General features: G+C 42.1%; 1 protein-coding gene across 1 annotated transcript in view; it reads right to left on the bottom strand.

Moving 5' to 3' along the window:
* cbx1a (chromobox homolog 1a (HP1 beta homolog Drosophila)) overlaps positions 1-16,283 on the bottom strand; it is a 51,215-nt gene that overhangs the window by 10,792 nt on the left and 24,140 nt on the right. Inside the window, exons 3-6 of the mRNA XM_078269323.1 lie at positions 7,705-7,950; positions 7,262-7,550; positions 3,884-3,896; positions 3,505-3,627 (exon numbers count right to left, since the gene is read on the bottom strand). Coding sequence (XP_078125449.1) covers positions 3,505-3,627; positions 3,884-3,896; positions 7,262-7,550; positions 7,705-7,950 — 671 coding nt within the window. The remainder of the gene's footprint in view (positions 1-3,504; positions 3,628-3,883; positions 3,897-7,261; positions 7,551-7,704; positions 7,951-16,283) is intronic.

Raw genomic sequence — 16,283 nt, 5'->3', positions numbered from 1 at the left:
ACCGACCAGCACGGAAAAACAGTGAAAAGCCCCTCATCTCCCTGTACGGCTTGACCGCATTCAGCTTCTGGCTTTACTGTACATCTACGGCGGCGGCTTTCACGACTTCACCTGGAACTCCTAAACCGCAAGCGAGTCCATTTCTCTCTGCCGTCTATCACAACCTAACGTGTGCTCCGATAGCGCTTGTTTTAACTAGGGCTGAGCGATTAATTGCATTTGCAATAATATCGCGATATGTTAAAAAACTATTTCCTAATCGCAAAGGCTGTGATTTGGTCACGTGACTCGCGAGAGCAAATCAGTGTGCACCCGCAGAGAAAGCATGAACTTAGCAGGCTAACGCTACGCCGTACCTTGAGCAGATTTCTGTCATTCAAACAACTCTGAGTTGTAGTTTAAAACTTTTACAGCCATTTTAATATAATGAAGGGTTTTACTCGGGCTCGAGTCCATACATGCAGTTAATGGATACAGGCACGCAGAACTGAAGGCTCGGTTAGCAACGATTAGCTCCGATTAGCGGTTAGCTCCGTTATAAAGATATGGAGTGGAGGAGCTGCCACTGAGAGGGGTAACAACCAGACTCTGATAAATGACGTTCGGGGAGCTTTCACAGCAGCGTGGCTGCGTTGTTTCAACGGTTTAATTAGTACAGTTAATCCCACGACAAGACCAGCAGCAGCATGCTACTGCTAACGTAACGATAGCCTCTCTGTCTCTGAGCAAGTGCAATGTTGATGCTGTCATGCACGCAGCACGCAACTTCATGAGGGGAGGGAGGGGCTGGAGGCAGCTCCTCTGTGTGCGCTGTAAAAATAAAAAAATACATCGTTGTATATACTGTATATACTATATTTTTTACTTATTTAACTGTCTAGTAAAGTTCAAAGACTGTGTTTAATCTCATATTTATTACAGTAAATAACTAAATAATCTAAATACTACTAAGTGTGGTAAAGGCACATATTTGTTTTTATATTTCTGCAATCTGCACTTTAGTTTGTGTGATCTGTTTCTGACTTTCACATGAATGTTTACACCAGGAGGTCAGTGCTCAGTATACTACTGTGACTGAAGTAGTTAAATAAAAGATGTCATTCATATAAATTCATGCATCACCTGATTTCATCGTCACATGCAGGCCTCCAGGAAAGAACAGTTTGTTTAATCCATCTAATCTTGTGTTGTTCATACTATACAATAATGTATTGCTCATCTTTGTTGAATAATACAGAAGCCAAAGAGCTTAAAAAATAATTGCATATTAAATTGCAATCGCAATATTTTTGAAAAAAAAAACTAAAAAAAAAATCGCAATTAGATTATTTTTCAAAAATCGTTCAGCCCTAGTTTTAACGGACCTCTATAACATCAGTTGACTTTTACTTCTTTGTGAAAAACATAACGGCAGAGAGAAACAGACGTAACTAAACATGCTTGCTGTCTGGGAGTTCCAGGTGAACTCACCAAAGACAGTACTGTACGCTGGCTGTGTGGTGATGCCAGGCTTCAAAGCAACGGGCTGTGGGGTCCAGAAGACTAACGTTTTTTTGTAAACCACGCTCTCCTTGCCCCCTCCACTCCACACCATAACAGAAAGTTGAAACTAAAAGAAAACACTGAGGGGCCCCGACCATTGATCCACTGTTCCAAAGTAGAGCTGGGCGATATGGAGAAAATCAAATATCACGATATTCTGGACCAAATACCTCGATACCGCAACGATATCGTAGGGTTGACTTTTGGTGCTTTTACAAAATATTTTGTAGATCATCAGTAATGTGGATACAATAACTAAAGTGGGTAAAGGCAAATAATAGAACAGTTACAACTTCTAGTAAGTTCAGAAAAGTACATCACTTCACCGTAATGCAGCCTTTAAAACCAGGAAAAGACTTATGTCGTATTACGATATCCAAAATCTAAGACGATATCTAGTCTCATATCACGATATCGATATATTGCCCAGCTCTATTCCAAAGGCCCATTCTGTTTACTAAATCTGATATCATTTTAAAAGGCTAACTGAGAAAACATTGGAAACCCCTTTTGTAATTATGTGATCACATAATGTAATCTGAAAACTGCTGCCCTGATTAAAAAAATCAATACAACTGATCTCAGCTGGTATTCTGTCTATAATGGAGTGGAAATTTCTAAGTGACCCCAAACTTTTGACCAGTAGTATACATCAGGGACAAACAGTCAGTGGCCTACCATGACTCAATGAAAAAAACTGACAGGAAAAACTTAATTTTATGATGACATTGATGATAAAGAAAGTATTTAATGAGAATTGGTCTTATTTGGCTAACACCTGATCTGCTTAATAATTGGACTGAAGGCCTATCAGGAGACTTCAAAGTCCTTCAATTTTTTACTGGAAAAAACTAAAGACCTGCAGACTTCTATTCGAACCCAGATCAAAAGCCAAGGGGAAGCCATGTTAGGCCAGCCAAGGAGCAAAAAAGCTGTAACCCGAGTGTGCAGGGAAAGAAGGGGGGGAGGGGTCACCACCAGATAAGAGCCGAACCATTCAAAGAAAGGACTGGCTCCCACAAACACTATAAAGGCAGAATGAGTTGGATTCGTCTGTTGCAGTTTGTAAACACAACATTCAAAGTTGACCCCTCCTCCTCCTCGGCTAAATTAAGTTTACGGTGCTCCGCAGCAACAGATTCACTCTCGTTTTGGAACAAGCATTGTCCGCTTGGCGTTTAGCTTCGCTATATTTGCGTTTTTTTTCGGCGCTGTGTCCGCCATTTTCATTGCTTCCTCTTGGATGCCTGCTTACGATCTGGCACCTGGTCGCTACGTTTTTATCGAGGCTGACATCCCAAAACGCCACAAACACAGCAAAATAAGAAAATACAGACACCGCCACTCACTTAGTGAGTCATACGTGATGACTGAGAGGGAGTAATACTGTCTATACTGGTTTTTTTTTAGGAAAAGCCTAACGTTACTCAATGTGCCGTTAACTGTTACATCTGTAGTGTGTCTGCTGAGCGGTTCTACGCCACACGCCGTTGACGTTAATATGGTTTGGTAGCGGGGAAGAAAAACGCCCCCCCCCCCCCATGTATCCAGAACAAACGTGATTTGCACACTGCTTCCACAGAAAAAACACACTGCAGCAGCAGCAACTGCCCACACATGTTGGCCAATTAAACCAATTCCAGAATATAATGTGTGTATGACTAACGTTACAAGTTGCAGTAACTGCACACAACGCCCATCTGTCCCGTCCAGTTTCATATGAGCAGCGTCGAAGCCAGCTGCACATCATTTTTATAGCATGCCTGTGCATGCTGTACCTCGCGCGGTACATTCGCTAAATAGTAAACGAATGCCAAAGTAGGCTCGGACAATTCCGTTTAATTTGATCTGTCCGCAATATATTGCAATTCACCAAAGCCTGACGAGTCAGGCGGCCAGCCCCCTAAAACCACAGGGCAACATGGCTGGCGTGTTTCCCCTCTGCTGCTAGCTGAGCCTTACCTTTACAGAGAATGCTTCGGAGCGCTTGTATGGGCTTACGGTAGGCCCGAGTGAAAACACCGTTATTTGACCGTCTGTTGTAGGCGAGTAGCAAGCCCAAGACGCGCCAGTGGATACACACAACTACCCAAAGAGTGAGTGTGGCGTGCTTTGGGTCGACTTTTTCTCAATGTGCAACTGAATAACACAATAGCCTCAGCGTCGCTAACAACCAGCACCGATCCCGTTCTGCCCGCCAACAGCACTACCGGACGTTACGTCAGTGGATAGTATGGAAGGCAAGGTTTTGTGGGAGATGAAGTCTTTGCCCGTTACGACTGCAAATATTTCTAGATACAGTAGGTTACACTCTGGGCTTGACGTTAACTTTTTGATGCACCTGTACGGTGGCCCTGAAGTGCAAATCACAACAGCAAATAGAAAAACGCAACAGCAAATCATAAAACACAACGGCAAATAGGAAAACACAACTGCAAATATGAAAACACGACAGCAAATATGAAAACACGACAGCAAACATGAAAACACGACAGCAAACATGAAAACACGACAGCAAACAGGAAAACACGACAGCAAAAAGGAAAACAAAACGGCATTAACTTCTACCGGAAAAGGTAGGGCCTATCTAGCAGAGGACGGAGCCTCCTGATTGGACAGACAGACTGTCAGACTCTGTTAAAAGTAGGCGCTTTTCTGTGTTTTTCACCTCTCCTTCCTGTTAAAAGAAAGACAGTCCGTCTGTCCAATCAGGAGGGTACCTTTTCTGGTAGAAGTTAATGCTGTCGTGTTTTCATATTTGCTGTCGTGTTTTCCTATTTGCTGTCGTGTTTTCCTATTTGCTGTCGTGTTTTCCTATTTACTGTCGTGTTTTCCGATTTGCTGTTGTGTTTTCGTATTTGCCGTTGTGTTTTCCTATTTACTGTCGTGTTTTCCGATTTGCTGTCGTGTTTTCCTATTTGCCGTTGTGTTTTCCTATTTGCCGTTGTGTTTTCCTATTTACTGTCGTGTTTTCCGATTTGCTGTCGTGTTTTCTATTTGCTGTCGTGTTTTCCTATTTGCTGTTGTGTTTTCCTATTTGCTGTTGTGTTTTCCTATTTGCTGTTGTGTTTTATGATTTGTTGAAGTGTTTTCATATTTGCTGTCGTGTTTTCCTATTTTGCTGTCGTGTTTTCGTATTTGCTGTCGTGTTTTCGTATTTGCTGTTGTGTTTTCGTATTTGCCGTTGTGTTTTCCTATTTTCCGTTGTCTTTTATGATTTGCTGTTGCGTTTTTCTATTTGCTGTTGTGATTTGCACTTCAGGGCCACCGTACACTTGTCCTTTGGACAAGTACATTTACGTTTCACTTGTCCATGCACAAAAGTCACATGTCCGGGTAAAGATTTATCATTTTATAAAAAAAAATGTGTTTTGCTAATGCAGAATTAGAACAAGCCGTTGAAAGCATCCAAACACTATCAATATTAATAAAATTCAGTTGAAACAGTAGAAACAAACATGTCCCAAGAATAGATTTCCCCTTCAACAAGAAAAAAGGATATCCAGACTCCATAATATAAAGTAATACTTTGCATGCCGGTGTGCAGAAGTTAATATATTGAGATTCTAAGTCAAGATTTTAAAGTTTCTCATTACTTTCAGATTCCTAGTCAATATTCTAAGTTAATAAGTCAATATATTGAGATACTAAGTCGATACTTTGAGATATTGAGTCAATATATTGAGATTGTAAGTCAATATTTTAAATGTTCTCATTGCTTTGAGATTCTTAGTCAATATATTGAGATAAGTCAATATATTGAGATACTAAGCCAATATATTGAGATTCTAAATCAATATTTTACATTTTCTCATAACTTTGAGATTCTTAGTTTATATTCTGAGATACTGTCAATATATTGAGCTACTAAGTCAATATTTTGACCAGAGGTAAAATAATTTTGTAGACATAACAATGGATTTTGCCACTAAATGTTGGTGCTAACTTTTTATTTATTTATTTTTATACAATTTTTATACACTTTCTACTGATTATTAGCTGATATTTAATCCGGCAAGTCGCGGAGCTGAGGTTTTATAATAACTAACGGACAAACGAGCAGTGGAGTAGTAACTTTACGAGGCAGAGAGCCGGTTGCTAAATGAGTCAAATGAACGATGTGGCGAGGAGGTAACGTTAAGGTGGAGTTAACAAGCTAATGTTAGCCAACTAATACCGGCTGGCTCGCCGTGCTATCATGCTGCATCGCTTACAGAGAATGAGCTGAACAGCGGGCTGGGTCTAATGTTAGCGGCCCGCTGACCTGCTGCTGCTGGGTCTAACGTTAGCGGCCCGCTGACCTGCTGCTGCTGGGTCTAACGTTAGCGGTCCACTGACCTGCTGCTGCTAGGTCTAACGTTAGCGGCCCGCTGACCTGCTGCTGCTGGGTCTAACGTTAGCGGCCCGCTGACCTGCTGCTGCTGGGTCTAACGTTAGCGGTCCACTGACCTGCTGCTGCTAGGTCTAACGTTAGCGGCCCGCTGACCTGCTGCTGCTGGGTCTAACGTTAGCGGTCCACTGACCCACTGCCGCTGGGTCCGCTGCACCGGATTGTGGGGAAATAATGTATTTGTTTCAAATCGGTGACATAGACGTAATGAGTGGCACATGACGTGAAGTAACATGGCATTTTATTTTGTTTGAGTTTGAACTTGTCCAGTGGGGCAAGTAAATTTCTTTTCCACTTGCCCTACAAAAAATCCACTTGTCCCGGACAAGCGGACAAGCCATAATGTCGAGCCCTGTACACAAATAGCACAAATAGGGTTCAAATAGCCCATATACATAGGTGAGTAGCCTACAAACAGTTTTTTATGTAGTGGAGTAAAAGTGTAAAATCAAAATTGAACCAGTTAAAATACCAATAGCTACTTGTAAATGATGTTGAATTCAGTTATCTTCCACCTTTGGTGCTACAACAACTGGACATGTGGGGTTTCAAGTGCTCCACTTTGTAGCAGGAAAAAAGGACAATGCTGAGTCAAGATGCAGCAGTCCCTCCAAAAAGCCTTCCATTCCTGGCAATATCGGCATCACTTCGACTTAAGGCCTGGACACACAGAGCCGATAATCGGCCGTTGGACAGTCTGGCGAGGTCAGTGACTCGAGTCTGTTCGGTGTGTTCCGTGCATGGATGTATTAAGACAATGTTCCGTGCTGTCATCTGTCCGAGTGGCCGTCGTCCTTTTTTTGGCCGATTTTGACATGTATAATTGGCGGGGCGGGCACTGCCGGCAGTCAGACTCAAATGACCCATCTGATTGGTAGAGTGCTAACCCTGAAACGTAACTAAAGTCTCTCAAAATCTGATGAAAATCTTTTAAACTGACCTTTGTCGATCTGAAATGAAGACAGATTCAAAAACTGCATGGCCTATTTCTCGCTTAAAATGTTTTCAGAAACACGTTTCGGTGAACTATTTTAGTACAATATGAGATTGTATTCTGAACAAGCCGCCATGACAATCTGGCTTTGAATTTCTGGAGAAACAAGACCCACGTGACGCGTTCGTCCAATCAGCTGCCGGTTTTAATTTTTGGGCGACAATACAGATTTGTGCCGCCTGCTGTTATGAAGACGTATTACGTCTCGTCGCTTTGGTGCGTTCCGAGGAACTTTTTTGATCAATTTGGGGAGACTGATCAGCCCAACTGCCTTTTCTGTCGACGTTTGGCTGTTGGCTCTGTGTGTCTGGGCCTTTAGTCTCGCTTTGCCAGACCCTCCTCCACAGCGCTGCAGTTCTTCCAGTTCATCTAAGTACACAGCCACAATGGTCTCTAGTATGACCCAAGATGTGTCCCCATCAGCTAGGCTTAACATGGTCATCTCCTCAAGAGAGACTCGTGGCGAAGCCTCCCTCTCCTCCACAAGTCCCTCTTCCAGCTCCTCTGAGAAAAAGACCTTAAGAGAAGCCTCCCTCTTCTCCAGAAGTCCCTCTTCCAGCTGAAGGTGAGCCTGGCTGGATGCACCAAACTGCACTTTGTGGTCCATATCCTGGACAGCAGAGTCTTGAACCAGTCACATCTTTTTGGCAAAGTGTCAACCTCTTCATCCAGAGAGACTGGTGCAGACGTTTTACTCTCTTCCATGATTCCCATGTCCAGCTCCTCCGAGGAAGTGCTCTTAAGAGAAGCCTCCCTTTCCTCCAGAAGTTCCTCTTACAGTTGAAGTTGAGCCTGACTTTGGTGCAGACACAGAGCAGAGGAGTTTTAGAAACTCTTCCAAACCGAGAGAGGCAGGGAAATGCTGAGTTAGTCAGCAGTTTGCCAATCTCAGCACTGGCGGCTTCACTCTTGTTTTCCCGCTCTGGTTCTTCCAGGAGGAACTTAAGAGCAGTGTCCACCCCCTCTGGTACCAACGCCGCAGCACTCTGTCCCAGCTCCAAGAGCTCTGCTGGTTTTGCGTCCCCTGCAGAGAGCGGGCCGCTGAATGCCACCAAAGATTTTCAGCAGCTTGCTGTAAAGGGCTGAAATTTAGGTTTGTGTATCCTTTTCTGCTTTTGGGTGGACAGCTAAAACAAGCATCTGAAGGCCCTCCAGTGTGACCTTCCTGCTGAACAGCTGGGAAAGACACTTTTCTTTGTCCAGCTCTTCCAGGAGCTCTTCTTCCATCTGACTGAGACAGAAGAGTCTCGCTGTGGTCCAGGCCTGTCAACACCACTCTTTAGTTAGTCTCAACAGGACTGTAGCTGACTCAATTTAAATATTTAACATTTAAATATCGCTCTTAAGTCTGAAGATCCCCTATATTTTTCTCAGCAGTTCAGCTGTGAAGAGATGATCCAGCTTGTTTACGGTTAGAAGATGGCTGTGTCTCATGTTATGTTGTTTTTTGTACACGCTGTGACTCCACATATCACAACATGTAAATAGGAACATGTTGGCGTTATTTTGTCACTTATTTGGAGCAGTAGGCTAGTTGGAACCAGTTACCTGCAGGTTCTGTGCTAGGCTAAGCTACCGGTGGAACCGTCAGACAGCGTTACAACACGCACGGACACGAGACGGGTATGTATCGACTCGTCTTACTCTGGGGGTTACGGTGAATAAGCTAAAGTCTCAATAAGTCTGCGTGTTCCTTTAAATACACAAGACAGGGAGGACAATGAGACACAGGTGCAACACATTAGGGAGGGGACAGGTAATCACACAGGCGGGAAAATCAATAACAGGAAGTAAAACAAGACAACACAAGGGAGAACAGAGAACTTTCAAAATAAAACAGGAAACAGAAAACATGAAACGTGACAATTACTAATATATATATATATATATATATATATATATATATATATATATATATATATATATATATATATATTAGGGCTGTCAATCGATTAAAAAATGTAATCTAATTAATTACATTCTCTGTGATTAATTAATCGAAATGAATCACATACATAATTAACGGTGCCTGAACCGATACTTTTTAAGAAAGTAAAAAAAGAAAAGAAAAAAAAAGGGTACTAAACAACAGTCGGTGACATTAAAGAACGGCTTGTTTATTGCTAAGGCCGTATGGTCAAAATTAAATGATTTAATAATAATGTATAACAATAACAATAACTTATTTCACTAGTAAATTGCTGTTGAACGACAAAAACAACAACCAGATAGGAAAAGGACATTTACAATAACTTCAAATGCACCACGACGCTGTAATTTACCAGTTTCATTGAACGCACCGTCTGTGTTGTTTCTCCGACGGCAGCTGCAGATTGTTACATCCCGGTGTTGAATCCTCTACAGTAAAACACAGTCACACTTTACACCGTTTAGCGTTAGCTGTCAGCATTTTAACCGTGTTTAATCCAGCTACTAGCTAGCGGTAGGCTAACGTTAGCTGCTGTTGAGTATTGTGTTAACTAGGGCCACATGCAGCGGGGTTTGTGTTTCCTGTATCATCTGTTTCAGAGCAGCAGAGAGAAGCGCAGACATATCAGTGGCACCAGATTTTCGTCTGTATGCAAACGTCAATATGGAATGGATTAATCTGCGTTAATTCTTTTTAACGCGTTATTTTTTCTCAGATTAATTAATCGAAATTAACGCGTTATTTTGACAGCCCTAATATATATATATATATATATATATGTGTATAATATTTTATTTGTATGACAATGTTTTGATGTTTAGCCTATATTGAAAAAAGAATATCTGTGAAAGTAAAATTTTTGTGGCTGTGTCAGTTTTTTTAGTTGGCTATAAGGAGCAATAGTTTCAATGTTTTGATTGACCCAAAGTAATCCAAAAGTATTACGTAATTTTTTTTGTAATCCCAGAGATTACATTATAATTACAAAAAATGCCATGTAATTTGTATTCAGTAACTGACATTTCAAAGTAATCTGACCCAACATCTGCTGTTACTACTGTTACTACATCTCCTAGGCTAGTAAAAATGGAAATAATTTTTCATCCATGTATAGTACACAGTGTTGGGGAGTAACTAGTAATGGTATTACATAATTTATTTACAAACTAAAGGTAACTGTAATCAGTTGCTGGGAAAAATGTGTAATTAAATTACAGTTAGCCTACCTACGAAAATGTTCATGATTACATTGGGGGTTACATCTGAATATTTTCTGAAAAAAGATAGACTATATGTTGTATGTAATATGTATGGCTACGGATGAAAAGGCATTTGAGTGCTGGAAAAACATTTCATACAAAAATCTGAGAAGTGTTCAACATAACCATGCAATGCAAAGAATGTTTGCCAGCAGCCAAAATGCCGTTGACGTCGAAAATGTATCAACATCAGGAAACATCTGCAGATAAGTTAAGTTAGCTTACACTAACTGCTAGCAGTCATATTAAATAAAGTAGGAAGGACAAGCCTACCTTCTGTATGACACACCAGGCTATGTGTATTGAATACGTATTTTAGCACCATATTCTGCTTGGTGCATTAAAAAGAGGTGCTGAAGTCTAACTTCGTGGTGGCTGTTCTTTAAAATAAAGGATTTTAAAAGGAGTTTGACAGTAGTCAGTGTTGAGTACTACTGTAAGGTTAACACTGCCAGGTTTAAACATTTGAAAATGGCTAACAGTTGAAAACATTAGAATTATTATGGGCGATAGTGGATGTAAAAGCCTGTGTCGTACCAATACATTTTTAAAAGGCAACAGCCAATGAGGAAACACCAACACTCATGTTATCACACTCACTTCGACCAATGGTGGAACTTTATTACTCAGTGACAGAGCGAGTTTTGAGGTCATAGGCCTGATCCTGCGGTCCAGCCAAAAAGTAGTTGGCTGCTTGCTGTAAGGCTGCAGTTCAACCTGTTCTCATGAACCATTTGTTCAAAAAGCTACGAAAAGTTAAGCACTGTAATCCGTTAGCAATCCACATTTTGCTATATTCACTATATTGACGGCTGCTGTATGAGAACGCGGCTGGCCGTTAGGAAGTCGGGGTGGACGTTAACATAGGGACTTTCAAGCCAGGGAGCGGAGTTTGCTTCCTGTGGAAAACTAAAGTCTTTCGCCCAGGAAATGTGTGTTCCTTAGGAGTGTTTTCATCCAAACCACAATCTTTTTCCTAATCTTAACTAGTCGTTTGGTGCCTAATCATAACTTTTGTCGCGGCAAAACAGTCATATTTTGTGGACTAAATTTAACCGTAATGTCCGCCAAAACGACCGGCAGCTTGCAGTGCTTTGTACCCGGCTCAAAGTCACCTATTTTCAGGTAACTGAACCACCAACTACCACTGATATAACGGAGGTCTGTAGCCGGCTTCACGAAGCTCTGTAGCAGCTTAAACAAGCAACTGCCGCTTAGCGTCATGAAGCTTGTAGCCAGCCGGTGTCACGTGACCACCCGGCGCCATTTGACCAGCTGGTGGTCTCCTAATTTCGTAGGATATCATACGTTTTGGTGTGCTTACATTCTCGTATGGTATCATACAGACCCATTAATGAGAATGCGTTGTGCAGTTCTATTTCCTATAGGCTGCGCCCTCTAAGGCTATTGCTAATTGGTTTATTCCATGTGCACATGAACACAGCACTGAAAAGAACTTATCCACAAGCCCTCTGTCGCACCTGTGCATGAATAGCGATGTCATTATGTGCCCATTTACATTTTTTTCATTATCTTATGTGTATTTTTCTTCGTCATAAAACAGCTGGTAATACAAACTTAACACTTCCTGTATCTGTTTCAAATTAAAAGCCCTCCAGCGTTTCAGTAAACATAGTCTGGATCAACGATAATCGCCGGAACATCCAGTGTGTTGCTGTTGTCTAAATCCATTCTTTTTGGGAAATAACAGCGAACTTCGAGCTAGCCATGTATCCAGCTAATTTATAGCTCATGTTACTGTATTGTGTGAACAGTTAACTTTATTTAATATAGTATATGGCATTTTCTTCCATCTTTATTTTACCTGATAATGAGCTAAAAGGGGTCCTGCAACTGCGGTCTTGAAACTAAAGCCTCTCGTTGCGGAAACATATTGTTTACAGTCTCTGCCTATGCCAAAATAGGACTGCACCCCCCTAACTCAGGATTTCCACATTACAGACGTTAAATATGAATCTGAATTATTTTTAATATATTGTTGCACACACACACATACACTACTGAAACGCTCTCATATACTTCTGAAAAGCTCTCACATACACTATTGAAAGTAAAATCTTAGCATTTCAGTAGTGTATATGAGAGTGTTTCAGTAGTGTAAATGAAAGCATTTCAGTTGAGAAATACACATTTCAAAATTTTAGTATTTTGTGCATTTTTCTTGATAATCAAGCAAGTAGACTCCCGATACCATTATATCGCAATCACAGTATTGTAAATCGCAATATGACTTTTTCTCCAAATCGTGCAGCCCTAGTCTGAACAGGTCTTTATGGCAGGGCTAATCATGATTAGTGGCAGCTGTTTGCCTGCTCCTGCTCACCTGTCCCTATTCTTGCAATTAAACACACACACACACACACACACACACACACACACACACACACACACGAGAGAAAGAGAGAGACTGTTGGCTTGGTGGAAGTGGAGACAGAGCTGGAGGGTGTGACAGATACAGCCTTGCAGTGCCCCAGGGTTCAATTCTAGGACCATGTTATTTTCTTTTTACTCGCAGTAGTTCCGGTATTCGGTCACTTCATATGCATTGTTACATTTCAGCAGATGGGTGGCTCAAGTGTCTTAGCATCACAGCAGAAGGTCAGGGTTCGATCCCTAGTCCGGGCAGGGCCTTTCTGTGTGGAGTTTGCATTTTCTCCCCGTGTTTGCGTGGGCCCCCGCCGGGTGCTCTGGTTTTCTCCCACCATCATTTATTCAATTAAATGCTGTAAAACATAGGTTATTATTGGCCCCTGCTTGCAAAGATCAAGCCATAAATTGGTTCCATTGTTAACATGTGGTGAAAAATTAAGGCATATTGATTCTCGCCCAAGTTTTGATAATCATGCAAGTCCTGATTTAATCATCTGATAAATATGTCAGAGATTTGACCAGTTTGGAGTTTTAAAGATGCAGAAATTGTCCTACACACCTTTGGTTCCTCACAACTGGACTACTGCAATGTGTAAACCAGAAATCACTCAACAGGCTCAAACTAGTACAAAATGCAGTTGCTACTTCTTGTTCCACCAGAGGGTATCGTGCCAAATCATTATCTTCTTTTAAACATCTTCTATGAATTTGAATCCATTAGCCTATTAATATTTGCATGTCTTTAATGCCTGGCGTGATATCTTATGTTTTGTTTTGCTTTATTCACATTCAGTGTACACTTCCTGTTTTATATTGAAACTCACTGTTGCAGGTCTTCCTGTCTTTGTCTGCTTTTCATGGCTGTGTGATTAAATGCCCATCCCTAATGTGTGTCACCTGTGTCTAATTGTTTCCCCTGCCCAAGTGTATATATACTCACCTTATGTCCTGTCATTTGCCAGTTTGTTGTAGTACCTCTTGTGTCTCACATTCCTGCGTTAAAAGGGATGTTGTGACGACCCTCTCCGCCATGTCTGCCTGTTTCTTTGTTTCTTTGTTTGTGGCTGCTTTCCTTGCAGGTACTGCAGGTGGGCGTGGCAGAGGGTGTTGTTACTAGAGTGGAAGATCCTGGGCTCATTTGTTTCACTGGCAACACCTATGCTCTATGAGCTAGTGAACTTTTAAAAAGGCCTTTTGGATTCAGTTGTGTCCCTCCTTGCTGACACACCATCATCCTGGCCTTGGTTGCTTTTTGGTTTGTTTTGCTGCATACATACAACACTACACATACATTATTTCACTCATGCACCCACTTATCTTACTGAACTCATTGATTACACATTACACTGTTTAAGTTTCTTGTGCTTCATGATTTAAACTAATACATTATTTGTTAATTTGCTTTGTTGAGTGCATCTCCATTTTTTTGTCATGGTTTTGGTGCATAGGATGAACCTAGATTGTGACTTGGTGCAGGGCGAGGTGCCTATTGGTGTGAGACCAGCCCTACCTGTGGAAGGGGTGGACATCATTTTGGGCAATGACCTAGCTGCAGTCGTGTGTGGGCTCAAGTGGGATCACCACCTTTGGTGGTTAGTCCATCTCCTTCAAGTTCAGAACAGCTTGATGAAAGTGCTGTTCGCTTTCCGGAAGTTTTTTCTGCATGTGCGGTTACATGGGCGATGAGTCGGGATGATTAAAAGGGAGCATGGGGCAGGTGGAGACTGTTTTACCATGTTTACCTGGTTTTCCTTTGTCTGTGTCTCACAGTGAGCTGCAGAGGGAACAAAGAGCTGACCCATCCTTGGAGGAACTGTTTGGGTCTGTCCTGACAACCGGTGAGGTGAAAAATGTTGCCAGTGGCTACTTTTTTCAGGATGGTATTTTGGTTAGGAAGTGGGTGCCCCATGGTGAGGACTTTGTTGGGGATCCCATTTTTCAAATTGTAGTTCCATGCCGGTTCCTTAGTCGTGTGTTATGGCTTGCTCATGATGGGTCAGGACAACAACACATGACAGGTCCAGAAAACACATGACAGGATTTTACGCCATTTTTTTCTGGCCTTGACTGAAAAAGGATGTCTCTCTGTATATCAAAAACTTTAGTACTTGTCAGCTGACTGGTAAGCTGAACCAGGTCATTAAACCAGCTCCGCTGCAGCCGATTCCAGCCATCAGTCAGCCATTTAAGTACCTACTCATTGATTGTGTAGGACCGCTACCACATACGAGGTCAGCTAGCCAGTATTTATTAACTGTTACGTGTCAAAGAGCCAGGTACCCCGCAGCTTATCCTTTGCGCACAATAATTGCAAGGTCCGTGGTAAATGCTCTGACGCAATTTATCACTGTGTTCGGCATCCCCAGAGTCATTCAGAGTGACCAGGGGTATAACTTATCTTCCCACCTGATGGCCCAAGTGTTAAAACTGTTAGGTGTCAGACATAACCAGTCGTCAGCTTATCACGCACAGAGTCCAGGTGCTTTGGAGCATTTTCACCAATTGGGACATTCATTTATCATCTCATAACAAAATAAGGCGTCTGATTGTGGGTTGAAAACTCTTGTAAAATATTCACTTGAACAACGTATAACCTAGCATGATTCAAGAGCCCAAACCATCTCTCTTCTCTACAGAAGGCACACTAATGTAACGGACGTAACGTAGCTATGTTAGCCTGCTGCAACATAGGCTGTCATTAGCTTTGGTTGATAACGTAGCATTTTACGTTTAAAATAAGGCAATGCTGCGCGACGCAAACGTTAAAAGCTGAAGCTGCACATTATTCAAAGCTGAAGTGGTTTTTTTGGTTACCATTCACATGGCATTTGTCATTAGCTCCATAACTTTAAAAACTCACGTAAAGGCAGAAGGACTTAAACAAAGTCAGGTGACTGGGGGCAGAGGGCATCCCTGAGGGCAAGTTTGGATGATATAGCGATTTAATTTAACTTTAGTAATGATGGCCGTATTATCGTGGCAAAAAAAAGAGTTTATTAAGGCTCTTTCACCAGAGGGGCAGCTAAGCCAATCAGGGCAAACGGGCAACAATATGCCAATACCTGCGCATGTCCCTGAGCGTTAATCATAGTGTTTATTCGCAGTGTTTTCTCTGACCATAGCCTGTTTATTGACCACGTCTTTTGCCTTGTGCTTTTGGATAGCTTTGCCTGTGATTGTACTTTGTACAATAAACACCCTTACATCTGTACCACTGCAGCCGAGTCATGCTTTTGAGTCCTCTGTGCTTTGTGTCAGTACGAACTGGCCACAATAGACTCAGCCAACTCTGAGGCTGTGAGAGCAGTGCTGCGTGCCCCAGGGTCAGCGACTGCATCAGCAGGAGGAACAGCTTAACATCCTGAGGAACAAGATCATTACTATGGCTAATTGCCAGGAGAACCAGAATGCCAGAGTCCGTGAGCAGATCAGCCAGCTTGTTGCCCAGATTCAGCGATTATCTGTGATGTCTTCTGAGGGAGTTTTTTCAGGGGTGTCTGTTCCTCTTTCGGCGTCTCCTCATTTCGCCAGGCCGGAGAAATTCCCGGGTATTGCAGATTCTTCCTGACGCAGTGTGAGTTACATTTTTAACTGCAAGCTTCAGCCTATCCGACTGATCTACCGTACCCATTTGTTTGTCCTCTCGCACCATGGTTGAGATGACATATCAAATCGTCCCTCCTCCTCCCCTGCTGGTGCCGGATTCTTCTTTGTTGGCAAAAAGGATAAGTCCCTACGTCCATGCATTGACTTGAGGGTTAAATGACATTACCATAA

The sequence above is a fragment of the Sander vitreus genome, chromosome 15 (assembly GCF_031162955.1).
Source record: "Sander vitreus isolate 19-12246 chromosome 15, sanVit1, whole genome shotgun sequence".
Classification (NCBI taxonomy): Eukaryota; Metazoa; Chordata; class Actinopteri; order Perciformes; family Percidae; genus Sander; species Sander vitreus.
This window is presented reverse-complemented; position numbering and strand designations above follow the sequence as displayed.